The sequence below is a fragment of the Pseudochaenichthys georgianus genome, chromosome 7, assembly GCF_902827115.2.
Source record: "Pseudochaenichthys georgianus chromosome 7, fPseGeo1.2, whole genome shotgun sequence".
Taxonomy (NCBI): Eukaryota; Metazoa; Chordata; class Actinopteri; order Perciformes; family Channichthyidae; genus Pseudochaenichthys; species Pseudochaenichthys georgianus.
In genome coordinates, this window is record NC_047509.1 from 10,475,113 (window position 1) to 10,493,733 (window position 18,621).

The following is an 18,621-nucleotide window of genomic DNA, read 5'->3' on the forward strand; positions in this document are numbered from 1 at the left end:
GGCTATTTGAAAACAAATAAACATACAGTGTAACAGCATAGTACAGTGTAATCCTGGACAGTTGTGAGGATATAAGTCAAATAACAATGATAAGGCAGACAGCTTAACTTATATACGAAATAACTCAGAAGTTCATACATCAGATAAGAAGTTCATACATACATCAGATAACAGTAAAGTGCTACAGTTCGTATAAACATGTTACTGTATAACAGCCTGTGGTAAGTGAAGGCAGCACCTGAAGCTCTGTGGTCTTTGTACAGACCTCACCACCCATGGGTTGTGACTCATACGTCTTTACTCACACGTATAGGTGTGGACTACGTTTAATCCCACGCAACACATTACTCAAACGTTCCATTTCATACAAATATACGCCCGCTACAGTTCAGTTTAAGATAGACATGCGTTTGTGAGAAGTTCCACTTGGTCTGATCTCGATGCCCACTCTATTGTGCAATTCTGACGGAGGGGTTTCCCTCTGACCCTTGAGCCTCTTGATATTTTATGAGGATTGTTTAATTGCAATTCAATTTGTCATGAGGATTTTCCAAATGAGTCATTTATTAGAAATAGCCATGACTAATCGCATAATTGTTTGATATTTCATCTCAATAGACATTCCTCTTGGGATACCCATGTGTTTCCCAACTGTTGCTCAAGAGGCACGTCTCAACCTGCTCAAAAAGGGTCAACTGAAGCCAACGCACCAACACGATAGGCAGACTGCTACACACTACATTCCCAGGTGCTTTAACCTATGGTATGATTACTTGTTGGCAAAAGGGAAACTCCCGGCTCTGGACTTTTTTACACCAATTAAGCAGCTGTTGGAAAGTCCATGTACTTCCTGGCAAAGTTAAATAAAATGAAAGAGAAAATATGTCATGCTGTATTAAACATGACCGCTTTGCTATAATGCACAAATCTATCTTCTATAGATGCATAAAATAAATATATGTAACAACCTATCATCTGAGGCAGCATAGAATCATGATCGACACACTATTGTTCTAGTTTGTCAGCTGTAACATAGAGAAATGTACAGATTCAGCAATAAACCGATAACTAGGTTGAACAACAGGCTAAAACAAAAACATCTATCTTTGGAGGAATATGTGGGCTAAGCCTGAAGCGTGACTAAAAACTGTCTGCTGTCAGTCTTACTCCTACCCACATTCACACAGAGCTCTTTACTGCTCATGCAAATATCACAGTAGTCAAAAACTCATTCATTGCAAACACTACATTTTCACAGTCCATCGGCACAAGTCCAGTTTGGATATAATTTACTCAGGTTTCTAAAGGCCTTCGTTTTTTAATGGAATGTATTTTTATCTGGTGCCATGGTTAATCAGTCATAACGTTTCCCAGCTCACTGACTCCCCCTTATCTTTCAAGCTGACCGAAAAGGGAAATACATTCTGATTATCTGCCTACATGGGGAATGAATAGGCTGTTGTTTGGTTTTGTATTTTCCCACAGAATTCCCCCTGATGACACTGTATCTAATTGTTAAAAGATACAATTATATTCTTGTAGAGCGAAATATGACCTCATACCTGTCCTATCAAGAGTTTCCCTGTAGTTTTGGTTGTTCTAATAAAAGGAAAAGATGGTGGATGAAAGACAGCTGGGTAAACAAATTACTCTTTCATTTAGAGCCAACATAGGAAAAAGACTTCCTCCTGGTTCAGTATTCAAAACAAGCACCTTATCTTATTAAAGATATCCTGTTCCCTCTCACTGCATTTAACGAAAACAAAATATGGCCTTCAGTGTGGAACAGTAACAAAATCCCCTTTGATTCATGCGATGAACTGATCCGAAGAGCCGCTGGATCCGAGCAACTCTGAGCGGCTGCCCTGCTCCTGCTGAGCCTCGTGGAAACTGCACTCTACTGCTATCAGCGTCCTGGGATCATCTGTGGAAGTGAAAGAGGAACATTTTAATACTTTGTTTCTTGTATTTGAGATTGGCTTGAGACATATTTCATAATCCCAATCATTCATGTCATATGGTTGGGATAGTTTATCGTGAAATGCAGTGGTGACGACTACCTGTAGGTGTTGTGATTATCGGCGTTGATGTGATTGGCTTTTTTACGTCTTCCTTTTTTTTGTTGCTGTTTTTCTTGGCTAAAATGGTGATGAAAAGGATGATGATGATGCTAAACACACTCAGAACCACAGTGGCGACCACAGACAATGGCCATTCCTGTTCTGCGGGACCTGACACAAGAAATAGCAAGACATTATTGTTGGATTTAGGAAAAACAACCAAAACACAAACGACTAGAGAAAAAGAATATCAACCTACCAGGTTTCTTTGAGCTGTCAACGGAAACATTCCCACACGTAATATCAGTAAGTGCATCTCCCTTGGTCACAATATGTTGACACCTTTGAGAAAAATAAAGTTACCATCAGAGTTTTCATCACATCGGACAGTCAGTGAAGCTGAGAAACATGACAACAGATTGCGGAGATCAGGGTAACAACTCACTCTGTGCTCCAGGGTTTACACCTCTGGTGAATTTGGTCATTGAAGGTTCCTTCTGGACATGGTCTGCAAGAACCTGTGCCGAAAATCATTCAGTTGACTTGCCACTCAACATCACCTCTAAATTGAATGTTTATGTGTCATGAGCGTATTTTTACTTACGTTTCTCTGTGGGTTCCTGACCTTTGTCGCACTTTTTAACACAAAAGGAACATTTGGCATCCCCACAGGTCAGCCCTTCTTTACAGCCACACTGTGTGTCAGTCGTGGCAGTGCACTCTTTCACCATGACCTGAGCACCTACATTTTCAAAGATATAGAAAGAGAATTGAAAGGATTGTTTGTGGAAATGAACGCTTGCAGTAGCTCGTAAAGAAATGTCTGGATCTGCTTACGTACCGACACACTGTGAACACCTTTGACATTTGCGATCTGTAGGTTTCAGTATGTATTTCCCGGCCTCACAGGGAGTACAGAGCCCTTTTAGCTTTGGGCCACATTCTGTGATTAGGCGGTGTCCTAAAGACAAGGGTCAAGGTAAAGGGTTAATTTATTAGTCATTTTATAATGATTGGTTTAAGAATAAAATGTAAATTGTTTCCACGTCAAGCTACACAGACATAAAAGACAAGTATTTTCATAAGAATAGAAGACAAATAGAAAAAATATACTGTATAGATACTTATAAAAACATAAAGGAAATACAGACACAAAAAGCTATAGGCTACTGTAATCTCTGTTACAGCTGACATCAATTAGATAAGTTGTTTCCATATAGTAAAAGGTGTTCATAACGAGAGCAGGTACACTTTTAAAACCGTTACTGATATTCTAGTATTTATCACAGATCCAAATTATTAGATTCATCAGTTCCACCATCCTAGCCTTTTCTCTTTGTTGCGGTATTAGTTGAAAAACCACTGAAACTATATTTGGTTTAAAGTCACCACCGCAGAGGAACTGCTGGAATATGAGTTGTTCACATCCACAGACAATAGGTTAACTTTTTATTTTGATACTTTAAACTTTTAAAGCCCAGTATTACCAGTATTATCTCTGCATATAAATGAACTAAATCAATTAATTCACAACCATACAGAATTGTAATGGACATTATCTCTGCTGTTACTTACCAGGGTTACAGGCTTCACAGCAAACATCGTCTCCTGGTCCTTCGGTCCACTTCATGCAGCCACTGCTCGTCTGCAGAGCACTGCACATACAGCCCTGAATGAGCACAGAGGCACCTATAGCCCATAGGATCCATCCCATACTGTCAGCTCTCATAGTCCCCTCAGAACAGCATGTAGGTTATCCAATCCAAGAACTATGGCAGGTAACTAAGTATTGCTTAAGAAAAAAGAAGATACTTATTCTTCTGTTGTTTCTCTGAATCTGTAGCTTAGGTCTATTTGTGAGTCAGCCGTTATGGGTTTGAAAAAGGAATATGCTATGAAGAAATATCTCTGTGCTGTGGCTTTAGCTGACTCACTCTAAGCACTCACTTACTCACAACCAAGCAGCTGAGCATTTATACTCAGGGGGCGTGTCCTGAAGTAGGCTGTACTAATAATCCCCTGAAATAATGTTCTATTTTATTCTATTATTTGTTTGATATATTCTATAACGTGGTTAATAATGTGACTTTTAATCAGTTACACGTTAGTTAAAACCCCTACATGTTTAAAACTATAACATGGTTGCAATTCCTTTTGATCATTTAATAAGATAACTTCAGTGACATTTATTTTCATTTATATTTGAGGATAATTACAAAGGTCACCACCAGTGTGACTAATAAGCCAGTTAATTTGCCCTGTCATGTTGTTTTAGTCACCTGCTCTAGATCTTAAACTTGCATAACTTGCCTAACTTGCCCAAGTTGTGAAAATGTTTCTCCCTTAGTCATTGAAGGCATCATCAATCATGAAAAGAGGTAGTGGCAGAAGGCCAGCCGCAGAGCACGTGGTGAGAGGACTGCCATACAACTCATCATGCTCACACATTCACATGTGGTGTCGGCCGTACTACAAATATGCAGTAGTCAAAAATATCAGAAAAAAACATAGTACTCTACTTGGTTGAAAAAAGTCACAATATAGCTTATCCAAAAATATCAGAACAAATTAATTGGTGAAAGAGGTGACTTCTTTACTTTTCGCCAAAACTTTACATCTGAAATAACGACACATTTTAAATGATTAGGCTGAACCACGTTGGGTTCAGAATCCTCTAAATATGGGGTCATTTTCTATGTGTAACAATATATCTTGATTGGAGATACGAGAAATAATCTACAATCAAGATATATATAAATATCATTTTTTCCACTCCAAGTAGGGAATGAGTCCTTACCCCAAGTGAAGGAGTTCAAGTATCTCGGGGTCTTGTTCTCGAGTGAGGGATCAATGGAGCGTGAGATGGGCCGGAGAATCGGAGCAGCGGGAGCGGTATTGCAGTCGCTTTACCGCACCGTTGTGACGAAAAGGGAGCTGAGCCGGAAGGCAAAGCTCTCTGTCTACCGGGCCATTTTCGTTCCTACCCTCACCTATGGTCATGAAGGATGGGTCATGACCGAAAGAACGAGATCGCGGATACAAGCGGCCGAGATGGGTTTCCTCCGCCGGGTGGCTGGTGTCTCCCTTAGAGATAAGGTGAGAAGTTCGGTCATCAGGGAGGGACTCGGAGTTGAGCCGCTCCTCCTTCGCGTCGAAAGAAGCCAGTTGAGGTGGTTCGGGCACCTAGTTAGGATGCCACCTGGGCGCCTCCCTAGGGAGGTGTTCCAGGCACGTCCAGCTGGGAAGAGACCAAGGGGTAGACCTAGGACCAGGTGGAGGGATTATATCTCTTCGCTGGCCTGGGAGCGCCTTGGGATCCCCCAGTCAGAGCTGGTTGATGTCGCCAGGGAAAAGAAAGTTTGGGGCTCTCTGCTGGAACTGCTGCCCCCGCGACCCGACCACGGATAAGCGGGAGAAGATGGATGGATGGATGGATGGATCATTTTTTCGACTTGGCTACTACATTTTTTCGGCTATACTATGACTTTTTTGTTCTGAAACTTTCGACATACTATACCATGTTGTTTTTCCTATATTATATCATTATTTGCGATATTTTTGACATTGTTTCAAGGTTTTATTCAACTATGTCGTTTCTTAATTTTTCAACATTTACCCTTTTTGGTGAAATTCTGACAATATATTTTTCGTTGTTTTTTGTGATTTTTTGGATATTCTATAACTTAGTTTATTTTTCTGATATCTTTAGGCTAATAAACATTGACTCTTTTTTTAAATACTATGCTAATCTTATAACTATTTATGTGAATGATATTTTATGACAAACTAAACTATGTCTATTTTAACATCATACTTTTTAGACAATTTCATACATATTTCTATTAGGGTAAAATAATGTGGTGGTTTGTTTTGGAATATTTGCTATATTTCAGTGGCCAGATGTGTATGAGAATATGTTATCTCATTGTGCCTGTTTTAAACTTTAAAGTACTTGTACTTCAAACTTGTAAACATTCAAGCCTCAAATAATGTTAGGTTGCCTGGTTTGTTAAACAAAGCCTAATCTGATACCATTGTGAGGGGGGATTTCCTGATTGTGGTCAACAAAAATGAAATATATCATAGCATAGAAACTAAAGCTAAATAGTGGCTAATAAGCATGGAAACTGAAACCAAAAATGCAGTGTGTTTACATGCTGCACTTCCTTCAGCTGATTGGGATGTGTTTTTTTTCTAAACATCTTAATAGGGAATTTCATTTCAAAGGGAAGTGGTATTTCCCAGGAAATGTTACAGCATACTTCTTCAGTTGTATCTTATCTTATGACTGAGCTTCAGAAAGTACCCCAACAAAAAACAAAAAAACAACAATACCACAAGACTGCCTGCTTTGTCATGTTTATACATCTTAATCATGATACTTGAATGACATTTGGAAGATTTCACCTTTGACATTAATGCTTCTTTCTAAGCCTATCATGGCCCGCCTACTTTAAGGTCATACACATTTGATATAAGGCTGTGACGTCTGAAGTATGTACCTCATTCGCCTACACACCCTTAGCTAAGAAACACCTCCCACCCTTAACCATCAACCCCCACCCCCCTACATTCAGCTATGGAGCACAGTAAACCCCAGTAGGTCAATGACTTGGGAAATTCTTTTGAGATGTTCAGTTAGTAAAGTAGTAATGCTTATTATGCTGCTGGTAAATAAGTGTGTGTGTGTATTTGCATAACGGCTCAGTGATAGTCAAACTGCTACCATGTCAATCTGGAACTACTTATTTTACATAATGATCCATATTATAAATGTAATGCGGGCGACCCTCTTTTTTGGAGGGTACTTTGTAGTCTACCTCTGCAGACGAGGGTGTTATTATAAGGCTTTGACATCACTTCCTCCCTGACAAACGTCTTATACAGTAGGACATCCTCTCAAGTGGGGGAGTGTGACGTCACCATCAAACAATACATACTTCAGACTGCTGTGGTTGGTGGTCCAGCTGACAGGGGGGCTGTATGGGCTCAAAGTACATTTGAACCGTTTAAGAGTAACGACAGCCCACGGGGAAAGTACACGCAGTAGCGCTGGTGCTCGGAAATTTCCTCTCATGGTGTTAAGTGTTTCAGTGTCATTTCAATATTGTGCGGGTGACACATTGGGTGTTGTGTTCTTACCTCTTACAATTAAACAATACTTCTTACGAAGATGTCTCCTCGATATCCTCTGTCCGGTTTGAGAAACTCTTGATTTTGAAGGATTATTCTAATTTGGGTTAATAGGAGACAGTTACATATGTCTCCATCTAGTGGTCCGGCGAAAACAAAACCAAACGCGATGGAAAATGCAGACATCATTTTGAACATATATATTTTATTCATATATATAATAAATTTCTATGTACAATTTATTCTTCTTTTGTAAAGAAACAAAATTACAGAGAAAGCTTTGATTGCAAACAGTGTTTCATACCAAGGGGAAGGAGAGACAAATGGAAAAGTGCTCATTAAACTGTGTTATTTCCATCTGGTAACTTTATTTTAGGTAGAAACAAGAGGGATTTGCCATCGTTTTGCAAGGAGATCAGAGTTTAAAGGCCAGGATTCCCCTAGAAGTCCCTTTGAACTCTTACATGAGAAGCGCCAGATAATAATCATAAAGACGTCATAGACCGCTCGTACAAAATGAAGAACTATCCACCACAACTTGTGATGCTTTGGCATTAATCACACTGACTTTCATCAAAGCTAACACTCGCTACAAAGGAGACAACCGTGATGCTTTCAGCAGATTGGTTTCTCTCATGTCAACACTTTGACTTTGCTGTGGTGTCCACTGTTTGCAATCCTGTTTTAAGTTGATTAATTTACTTATATGAGTTTAAACCAAAGTGTTAAGAATGTCTGGGTTTAGTCACTGACAGGAATAATGATACATTCAACAAAGCACAGCTAGGACAGTAGAAACTGGCCACTGATTCACAAGGGGTGATGTCTGATTGTCTGTCGGTCAACCTTAGTAGACAATGTACGACACCATCAATGCAACATAAATAACATCACTAAAATCATCCAGTGTACGGATTCTTCCTTTAGAACATTGGCAAGAGGTAAACCCCTCCCTCGATAATGGTAATACTTTAAACAAAATGTATTCATAAAATTTAGTTTCTTTAAAGCAGTTGAGACAGTCATGCAATATGCAGCCTAGTTAAACTAACGGCTGGCTACAGGGCTCCCTTACGAAATTGAAGAAATGGACAGATCTTGAACTAATCAAGCTTTTTTAGTAGTTGGCAGGTAAGAGCTTAAAGGTGGAGTAGGTACGTTTGAGAAACCGGCTCGAGATACACTGTATGTTATATTCCATGGAATGCTCTTAACATCCCGATAGCAATGAATATCTTAAGTGCTTTGACAAAAAATCCATAACAAAATGTCATCTGTGGAAGCCGTAGTGCTGTAGAAAGTACGACCAATCATCTGAGCCGGCCCGGCTAAAATAACTGGATGGCCTACCTGCCTGTCAGCCTTCCATCTGGGCACACACTTATCTCGTGCCCTCATTGGTCATGTGCGCGTTCATGTGTGTTGGAGGAGGGGCTCTGTAAGGAAGTGGCAGATTTATCCGGTTGTGTATTTTCAAATTCTAGCGATCTCGAGCTGGTTTCTCCAAAATGACCGACCCCACCTTTAAGTAATCTTGTGGTAATGCCACAGTACAAAGGAAATGGGGCCAGAGGCTTGGTGTAACGTGCGAAATTTGATCTGTACGCACAGATATGAGTCAGGGGATCAATCTCAAGTTCTAGTACCCGAGAAATGTTCCTAAGGGCAGGCTGTAGGTGTCGGCCTGGGTCTGGGGGATTGAGATCCAGGCCCAGCCAGCTTAAAGGTCTTGCAGGACAGAAAATATTCCAGGTAGAATAAACACTCCCCAAAATGTCTACGTGGCAGCGTTAAAGAATCACCACACTGAATACCACTCACGTTTCACAAACTGTACATGTCACGTCAATACAAAAGGGTTTTCAGCCACAGAGGACCCGTGCTTGTGTGAGTGAGAAGCCTTCCCCCTGTTGTGTTCTCGCCGCCTGTTTACTTGGACATCAGACGGATAGACAGATATTGGGGGGGAAGGAAGAGGGCCGGTCAGTGTCTACATTCTGAACTTGGAGAGGCAAAGGATTGAGAGGAAAAAGAGCGAAGGGGCAGAGTGGGGTTCGAGGAGAATTGTTTGTTGTGCTCGAGCAGTTTTGAAGGCACTGTCCTGTCACATGATGTCAACAAAGAACTCACAGGGATTGCCCATAGCGTGCTGGAAGGACTGCCGGCTGGCGGTGAGCTCAGGAGGAACGGCTGCTAACTCTCTCCCAGGAGGGGCTCCGGGGGGCGTGCTGCTGCTGACGGAGGTTTTGGGGGCCAGACGGGTCAAACAATAAGTGGGGGGCAAGCCTGGAGGCCCGTAGGAAGAGGCGTGGCTTCGCTCGCTGTGGGCACACGAGCCGGGCCCTGGCAGTGTGAAGGGGGCGTGGCTGTAGGTGAAGGAGGGGTGGCTGTTCTGAGAGTGAGGCTGACTCCTGTGTGACTGAGTGTGACTGAGGCTGGAGCGGGCGTGGCTGTGACTGGAGACGGCGTGGCTGTGACTGGACACGGCGTGGCTGTGACTGGAGACGGCGTGGCTGTGATTGGACACGGCGTGGCTGTGACTGGAGACTGCGTGGCTGTGACTGGAGACTGCGTGGCTGTGATGGCTCGTTTGGCTGGCGGACCGATCACCGCGCCTCCCTCCACGGACGCGGGGCTCTGACTCGCTGCATGTTGACCGTTGACCCTTTTCCTGTGGGGAGGAGCGTCTACTTTTGCCTGCGCTGGGGTTGGATCCACTGCTTCGGCTTCCTGTTGAGGAAAAGAACACAGGCCTTTTAGCTTGGCTTTGTAAAGTACAAGAACTCCTAACAATAGAAATAGACTGCAGATCCTACTCATCCGCTGATTTAGCCCAACATGAGGGCAGAACGTCACACATTAAACAAAATACTGAATGTTAAAAAGCATAATGTAGACTTTATGAGCTGCAAGATGTGCATTCATTCCTTTAAATACATTACTGGACTTTGTTTAAGGTGTGACAAGATATTTTATTATGCAGTCTAGCAAGAGTCGACAGTCAAGGGCAAACATGATTATCTCAAAGGTTTCCTCCCCAAGTTCCACCTGCAGCAACTTATACAAAGGGCTTCATTTGATATTCATAAACACTGAAACATTCACAGGTTATAAATGTAAACATGATACACCTGCATCAGAAAAACACTACCACAGACAACTTTGGGGAAAATACAAAATAACTCAACAGATTGGTTTAAGTTATCCGATCCACATTGTCAATTGTGGCTATATCTAGGTCAGCGTCTGCACACTGGTGGCATCCTACTGATAGAGGTGTATCACGCTGTTGCAAAATTAACCACTCCACGCGTCCCCTTCCGCAATGAGCCCAACAGTACTGGGTAAAGTGGTGCATGATCGCCCCCTACCAGTGGGAATGATAGCACAAGCCTCGGAGTGATCATCCTGCATCATGCACCTCCCAGCACAGAACCAACGCATGCCCAGAGGTGCAGAGGGAGAACGGACCGTCAGGAGAGCCACACACACAGGACACACACGGACAAAGAAGGACGCATGGGACGGGCGGAGGAAAAAAAAAACCTTAAAGCCACAGTATGAGAGGTGGAGAATGTTGAGCACAAGAGAAGGAGAGGAGGAATATAATAAGAAGAAGAGGATTAATGGTCAGATAGAGAGGGCGAAAAAGAAAGAGCAGCACGGGAGGAGAGGGGGTTAGCAGGCTTACCGGTTCCCCCAGTGTCCTGGGACTACCTCCTCCTTCAGTCTACCGTTGCCCAGCAGAAACAGAGGGAACAACATAATTACACACACCTCCCGCACTAGCTAATGTGCCCTACCACTGTACTGGTCCGCATGATCATGATGAAAGGTCGTTATCATCCACGCTCATGTCTGTGTTTGGCTCTTATTTTGTCCTCAATGCTCAAGTTGTGGAGAAACTGCTCCTCAAAAAGCACACGTGCACTTATTCAAACAAGCAGCTATATTTACCCATGAACACTTGTTTGTGTGCCAAAAGAAACACAACTACATAAAAAACACATTAAGTGAATATTATTGTCTTTATCATCTCTGTCCCGACGTATGAACCAAATAAAAGAGTGTGAACCGGCGGAGGGCAAGACATGATGATGTCTGATGAATCACTCAAAACAATGACAAATAAACGAACATGTAACTTACACTGATCTGGCCACTAGTAGCCACCCATTTATGTACAATCTCTGTTCCTCCTCTCTCCCTCAATGCGGTTACCAAAAACCATGCAGAAGCAACACAAAGCACTGCCACGTTCTGATTCAAAATGAACACAAAAGATCATTCGAGAGCTGATGAAGAGGGATGGGCTCGGTGTTGATCATTCAAGCTGGCGACGTGTAATCACATGGTTGATCAGATTCTTTTTGTGTGTACACACCCAGTACTGCAGAGCTGTCCGCTGCATGACTCAAGATGCTCATGATTGACCTTGACAATACAGGACGCGTTTTAGAATACACATATTTCATTAATAAAGATGCAATGTCAACTTCCTGCCCAAGAGAGGCCGATAAGCTAAAATTAGCAGACAGTTGTTAATACTGACATTTATCAGGAATACTTAAGGATGATGTCATGTTGCATGTGGAGTCAAATTATCACATGAATGAATGAATGAATTAAAGCCATGTTTTGCCATCTCTTCTTCATCGCTTACCCTCGCTGGGCTGGCTGCCTGCGCTCCCACTTTGGAAACTGTGACATGGGTCCGAGTATCCTGGTGGGAAGCTGGGGGGTGCGGAGGGAAAGGGAGGGTAGGGGAATGGCTGCCCGCCCAGGGGCCAGGGGTTGGTTGTGGGGGGTAGCGGTGCCAGAGTGTCCTGCTCAGAGCCTCCGCCGCTCGATGCCTCGTTTAAATTGAGTGACGCCATGTCTTATTGGAGAGAAAACAGAACCATAAAGGAAAATGTTTAGTACAATCCTTCTTTTCACAAAAAGCAATTCATAATACAGCTTTATTTATATAGCACTTTTCATACAACACATGCAGCTCAAAGTGCTTTACAAAATGACACATCACAAGTTAAGAATAAACAACAAGACATTCCCCTCAGATTATTTGTTAAGAACTTTAAAAGGTGCAAAATATAACATGTTATCAGGTTAATAGACACAAGGAGGTGAAATGTATGATAATAACAATTAATTAAATAATGGTTTCTCTCTGACAGATAAGACACAAGTCGAAACCCCATAAAACAAAGTGAACATATAGGTACAACAGAAAACAAAGAAAAAAGATTAAAATAAATAAAACAATATAAAGGTAGGTAAATAATAAAGACTAAGAGAACATTTAAAGTGGGGGTTTGCTAGTAAAAAGCTAATCTAAAAAGTCTTCGTTTAAAAATTACAATTTCAGTCAGAAGTCTCATTATTGACACAGGTTCTGTAAAAGAAGGGTCTGTAAAAGAAGGTTCTGTAAAAGAAGGGTCTGTAAAAGAAGGGTCTGTAAAAGAAGGGTCTGTAAAAGAAGGGTCTGTAAAAGAAGGGTCTGTAAAATAAGGGTCTGTAAAAGAAGGGTCTGTACTTTGGCAGACGTCGCCGAAGGTATAGTAGCACTGCTCGGAGAAGGTGATCTTGTTGACCGTGTGTCTCAGGTAGCCATGTTTCAGCAGACTGCTCGCGTACTTCCTCGCATCCCGCCGGTCCTTAAATCCTTCTACTCTGGAGTAAAGCCAGTCCACCACGTCGGCACCTGACACAGCAACAAACAAACATACAAACAAACAAACAAACACAAACACACACACAGACATGAAGGCTCCTGCTCTAATGTGTTGAACAGATGCAAAAAATACTCAATATGCATAACAGTCACAGTGGCTACATGAAGAGAAGCAGCACAATGTTGCAAGAACTTTGAAGAAAGTTGGTCTAGAGAGCAGTGGTTCTCAACTGGTCAGGCCTCGGGACCCACTTTTTCCAATAGATCGGGACCCAACATTTTGAACCACTGAAATCTATTCAACAAAAAAGTGTGCTGTAATATATACGCTTTTCACCATACAATATTAATTAAAGTGAAGTAATATTTTTTAGAAATACTAACATATAAACTACGCATTCTGGTACACTCTGAGAAGAACATAAATAAATGTATTACTACCTGACCTATTAATAATATTGTATGCCGTTGTTTTTTTTTCACTTTGTTCTGACAGCTGAACTTGCTGCTCCACACAGAGAGAAGAGCAACGAGGGGATAGTCTGTGTGATAGATAGACCCCATTGTTCTGTGACCTGTCAATCATCAAACCGGGGGTCATATTTCATTATGTGTTCATTTGTATTATTTTACCTCAAAGTTATTCTCCGTGGGGACTTCCGGCAACAATCTTGATTCTGATTGGCCAGAAGACTCATCAGCAAAGATGTTTTATTGAGAAGATGATCACTACATGACAGAAGTTTCCAAAAACCGTTTATGGTCTCCAGTACTTCCAGTCCAACGCCAACTGCCTGCACGGCGTACGGTACGTCCACACAGCAGCTTTTCAAACATCTTGAAAATCTTGGAGCTGGGCGTGTCCGACAGCTTGCAATGCGACCAACAACCAATCACATGAATCACCGGCCCCCGACATACAAAGCAAAAAACCCCGGGGATTTTATGCGAGCAATATATATATATATAAAAACTCCCCAAACAGGCGAAAACCTACCAGTTTCACCCACTGTCTCTGCTATCTGCTATCCTTCAAAATAAAAGTTTGACTTTTTTTTACATTTATTTTTTCTTCACTCACACGTCTGCGACCCACTCGCAACGGCCCGCCAGTTGAGAACCACTGGTCTAGATAATGCAAAAATTGTGCAAATTGTGGAGTTTATTCAAGGCATTTTATGGGAAGAAAAACAAACTAAAACTGTTAGGGAAATATGTTCCTAGGCCCATAACTTTGACCCAGTTTATCTGTTTGCCCTTGCTGAGCACAGCTGCCCTCTCAGTGTTTTGTCTTCCTATTCCTGCCTGTTGGCGTCAGCTGATAGAGGTGTTATGGTTTATCTTGTTATGCACAATGTTGATTATTCTCTCAGAACTAGCTAAATTCATGGGTTTGGGGTAGAGATCTTCAGAATTGGTTTGGCATCCGCTGTGTCAACCCGTGGCACTCCACATGTCTTGTGAATTCTCCGGCCAAAGCTTCAAACTTCCTGCTCTCCTCGTGTCTCTCTGAGTCCTGTCTCCATTGCTTCAGAAGTTTCTATCACAAAAACTGATATAATACTTCTTGTATATAGAAACAAAAAACACTAAAAAGACACAACTTGATAGATTTAAGAAAATGTCGTTGTGATACCAGATTAAATCCATTTTAGAATTCCTGTTTCATTGTTAAATTTGTAATTTAACTTTGTGGAAAAGAAGGGACATATTTGTTTAGGGGCCATTACTCCACATAGACAGTATCAATGTTCAAAGGAGTATGCATACAAGGCTGGTCTGTGTATTTCTCCAAAGTACATGCATTATTTAGAGTAAAAGCTCCACCACATAGTCTACAGGAATCGAAGGTCTGCTCTCAGTCGTGTGAGTAACCACATAGCTCAGCTTTTCTCACCAATGACGGCATTGGCGATGGTGATCTTCAACCACATCCTGTCTCGAATCTCCAGCCCGGAGTCAGGCAGCTGCATCACCTTGACAATGGTTGCCATGTCTGTTTTACTTGCAGATAGAGGCAAGTCATCGAACTCTGGGATGGGAGAGGAGGGAGAAACTATTGACAATTGGATCTTTTTTATTGTTTAAATGATGTAATGTTATTATAATTACCACAAAATGGATGCTTCATAGAGTGTGATGGAGGTGGTGGTTGGTTGTTTTTACCATAGTGAGGGTACGGTCCTGTCAGAGCCGTGGTGTGTGAGATCCAGGCTGCTGGGTCAATGGGTCTAACAGGCTCCGCTGAACAAAATAAACGATAGACAACTTTAATAAAATACACATTTTAAGTCCATGATTGTGATTGTGAGACAGTACGAGTGTCCGTCGTCTTACCACGAGGGATGGTGAAGTAGCTTCGTGGAGACGGGTCCCAACATTTGGCAACAGTAAGACTAATAGGACTGCAGGAGAAAAAGGAAAAACAGTTTGAAAATAAATGTTAAAGACCCAGAGAAACTGAAGTTTATTTTTGCCAATACAACAGAGTTCTGTTTCTTTCATCAGCTCGAAGATCAAGTCAGTGTTTTTTCAGTGGAGAGGCTTAACGCAGGTCACCTTAAGTCACTAAATGACACCACACAGTAATCTGCATATTCCTACTGAATAGAATAGAATAGAATCGTTTAATGTCATTATACATGTACAATGAGATAATAATAAATGCTTCTCCCTTTCAAGAGTGCCATCAAAACAAAAACATCACAACATAAGACAACAAAATACACGCAGCATACATACTTAGGAATAAGGAATAAAGGAATAAGGAATAAAGTGCAGTAATTATTTCCAGGAGTATAACATCTGTAGAGTATTAGTGTGTACAGTATTGTGCATGGCTCTAAACTCAAATAACAGGCATCAGAACGAGGCAGAAAAGTAGCTAATACCAGCTCCACAAGTCACTAATCTCTTTTTTGGTTATTGAAAAAGTCACAAAGGGTGTTTGATAGGTCACTGAAAGTAGCAACACACATTCAGTTTTGGCAACAATGGATTAACTGATTAACGCTATAATTTTACAGTCATCCTTTTTCTCAATGGGGTTTTCTTTTCTAAATTCTTTAAATCTCCAAAGAGCACCAACTCAGATGAACGTATTATTATAAAGAGCCATATTACACCATACATACATGAAATGATGCTCTCAATTTGATTATATTCTGCAGCACTAAGTTACATTATCAAAACGCTCTGACTGTGTGCTCTTACCCAGTTTTGGAAACAATCTCTCTGAGGATCCTCACCGCGTCGTCATTGCTCATGTTCTCGAAGTTTACGTCATTCACCTGTGAAGCAGACAACAACATACATTATTTCCTCATTACATTAGAATATAACGTTTCTCTGTGACTGAAAGGGCTCAAATGTATTTATGCATTTGAACTGTGCACATTAATCCCTGCAGTGCTCTTAGGCCTTTGGATGCCTACAAATCGTAAGCTGCTTACTATGGGATACAGATTCATAATCATAATTTATTATAAATGTTGGGGCAACAACAATTCGTACTGAGCCATCGGGTGTTTTATAGAGGGTGTAGCTGTGGAGCTTGGAGATCTAAAGAGAGGCGTTAATAGGAAGGAAAAGGAGAGGCAGAATAACAACTTTACAAAAGAGCCTCGTGACAGAAGTGAATGCAACATTGTGGTTTTTAAAATAGGCCAGAAAACCTTGAAAAGTCATGTGTCGTGTTTAGCTTTCACACTGTACAAACAGCAGCAGCAGCAGAGGTGCTTTCATTACACCAAAAACTCTGGTATTGACCACAAAAATGTCAGGAAATTCCAGATGTGTGATGGTATTTTGTTAAACTGGAGCCATCGGTTACCTGGAGCAGCATGTCTCCAGGCTCTATTCTCCCGTCAGCAGCCACAGCGCCTCCTTTCATGATGGAGCCGATGTAGATGCCGCCGTCTCCCCGGTCATTACTCTGACCGACAATACTGATACCTAAGAAGTTGTATTTCTCTGTCAGGGAGAAAGAAAGGATTTATTAGATTCATTTAAATCTTTTTGGGATGTAACAAATAAGTTAAAAGTGAATAAGTGAGAAAAAAGCCCCAGAAAATACATTATTATAGTCATGTTAATAACAGTGTTGAGACAATTCAAACCCTCCAAGAGCTTTTAACTAAGCCCACACTCCCAAAAAATGAACGAGTTATTGAAGTGTCAGGTTTACCCATGTTGAGCGTGACGGTGATGATGTTGAGGCTCATAGTGGAGTCTGTGATACTGCTGAAGGACGAAGACTGGAAAGGCAGAAGAGGATCAAATAAGAAGAGCACATCAGAGATAATCAAAGTGGCATAAAGTCTATATCAATTTGCTCTCTCATCTGTTTCCCACACTCAATGTCAATTTGAGTTTGAGCAGGGGTAGTGATGTGTCTCAGAAGTGCTCACCCGATCTATTTTGGCCACTTTGTGTCTTCGGCGGCGGCGCTTGTGTCGGCGCATCAGCTGTGAAGAAGAACTCTGTTCTGTGGAGCTACTGAGCCTGAGACACAGAAGCAGAGGAGAAGTATTGGAGAGGGAAAGGAAAGTGGACAAAGTATAGGACATTACAGAAGTTACCTGACACTATTTCAACCTTTTTGTCTGCAGTGAAAACGATGAGGTAGACAAGTGACAGAAAACATTTGCAGTAAAATAAAACAGCTCTTTAAATGAACAACAATACAAATCAATTGTCCCTTTGTTAGTTTAAGTTAGTAGGGCTGTTCGGCCTTTCCCCTTTGCATGTAGCATCAACAACACAACATCTGTAAGTGCATGATGTTATAAACGCTGTCATTTATTCCTAACTTAATACGAGTCACTTCTATAGCTGATTATAACTTAAAGTACGTTGCACGGTGGATCAACCACGACCAGTGCTAAACGATTAGTTGGTTAATCAGTAAGTTGAAATCAATTGAATCAGCAAGTATTTTGATAATGATAATTGTTAAGCTTTTTATCAAGCCCAAAAAAAAGCTAAATATTTGCCATTCCAAATTCACAAATGTTGGGCTTTTTCTGCACTGTGTGCGTTTTGTATCTTTGCTAATAGATTATTCAGATATGACTGTTGGGCAGGTAAAACGAGCAACATGAAAATGTGACAGGTGTTTTTCACATATGACATTTTGTGATTTATCAATAAAAAACAATAGATTATTGGTGATAAAAATAAGTGTAAGTTTCAGGTCTAACCACAACTAGTGTTAATTTCGTTGACTAAAACTATGACGAAATATGTTCGTCAACGACCTTTTTTTCCATGACGAAAACGAGACGATGACGAGACGGCACCGACGGCAGTAAACAATAACTGTAACGAAATCATCATGCAATATCGTTGACGAAAAGTGACGAGACGAAAATGTAGTTTACTAAATAAAAACTATGACAACATCTCTCTTTACTTTCGTTGACGAAAAATAAGGAGACGAAATATTATCAAAGATAACGTTAAATCTCTGATAGTCAGTTTTTCTCCCAGCAGTTCCATTTCCGGTGCTGCGGCAGAGCAGCAGCTGTTTCTGTGCTGCGCGCGGCGGTACATTTGAATTACACCGGGCAGCGGCACAATATGAACTGTCAGGAAGACTCGGGTCTAACTAACCTTATTTAACATAAAATAAAATGGCAACAACAGGGCTTAGGAGCAGTGGTCGCGTTAACCGAATACCCCCCCGTCAGCGCGAGTGAGTGATACATTGTGCACTCGACGGGTAATAATGGATTATGACGGAAATGTTTCAAT

The 18,621-nt window shown here is 41.4% G+C and overlaps 2 protein-coding genes across 3 annotated transcripts in view; both read right to left on the reverse strand.

Annotated features, from left to right (window-relative positions):
- Positions 1 to 13: 13 nt before the first annotated feature.
- On the reverse strand, positions 14 to 3,992 carry tnfrsf9a (tumor necrosis factor receptor superfamily, member 9a). Its single transcript, XM_034086671.2, has 7 exons — positions 3,636 to 3,992; positions 2,902 to 3,021; positions 2,665 to 2,802; positions 2,506 to 2,578; positions 2,320 to 2,402; positions 2,061 to 2,231; positions 14 to 1,924 (listed from the first exon to the last, which is right to left on the reverse strand). Exons 1-7 carry the CDS (start codon positions 3,787 to 3,789, stop codon positions 1,809 to 1,811), a joined length of 855 nt encoding a protein of 284 aa, XP_033942562.1. The 5' UTR covers positions 3,790 to 3,992; the 3' UTR covers positions 14 to 1,808.
- Positions 3,993 to 7,378: 3,386 nt separating this feature from the next.
- Positions 7,379 to 18,621, reverse strand: part of LOC117449734 (segment polarity protein dishevelled homolog DVL-1-like) — a 35,208-nt gene continuing 23,965 nt past the window's right edge. The window contains exons 6-15 of one of the 2 annotated variants that reach the window (XM_034087591.2): positions 17,277 to 17,370; positions 17,054 to 17,123; positions 16,700 to 16,839; positions 16,081 to 16,157; positions 15,205 to 15,272; positions 15,034 to 15,111; positions 14,765 to 14,899; positions 12,730 to 12,897; positions 11,857 to 12,072; positions 7,379 to 9,923 (exon numbers count right to left, since the gene is read on the reverse strand). In XM_034087591.2, coding sequence (XP_033943482.1) covers positions 9,298 to 9,923; positions 11,857 to 12,072; positions 12,730 to 12,897; positions 14,765 to 14,899; positions 15,034 to 15,111; positions 15,205 to 15,272; positions 16,081 to 16,157; positions 16,700 to 16,839; positions 17,054 to 17,123; positions 17,277 to 17,370 — 1,672 coding nt within the window. In that variant the 3' untranslated portion in view covers positions 7,379 to 9,297. Of the gene's footprint in view, positions 9,924 to 11,856; positions 12,073 to 12,729; positions 12,898 to 14,764; positions 14,900 to 14,979; positions 15,112 to 15,204; positions 15,273 to 16,080; positions 16,158 to 16,699; positions 16,840 to 17,053; positions 17,124 to 17,276; positions 17,371 to 18,621 lie in introns of both variants that reach the window. The other variant, XM_034087590.2, reaches the window with a different exon arrangement.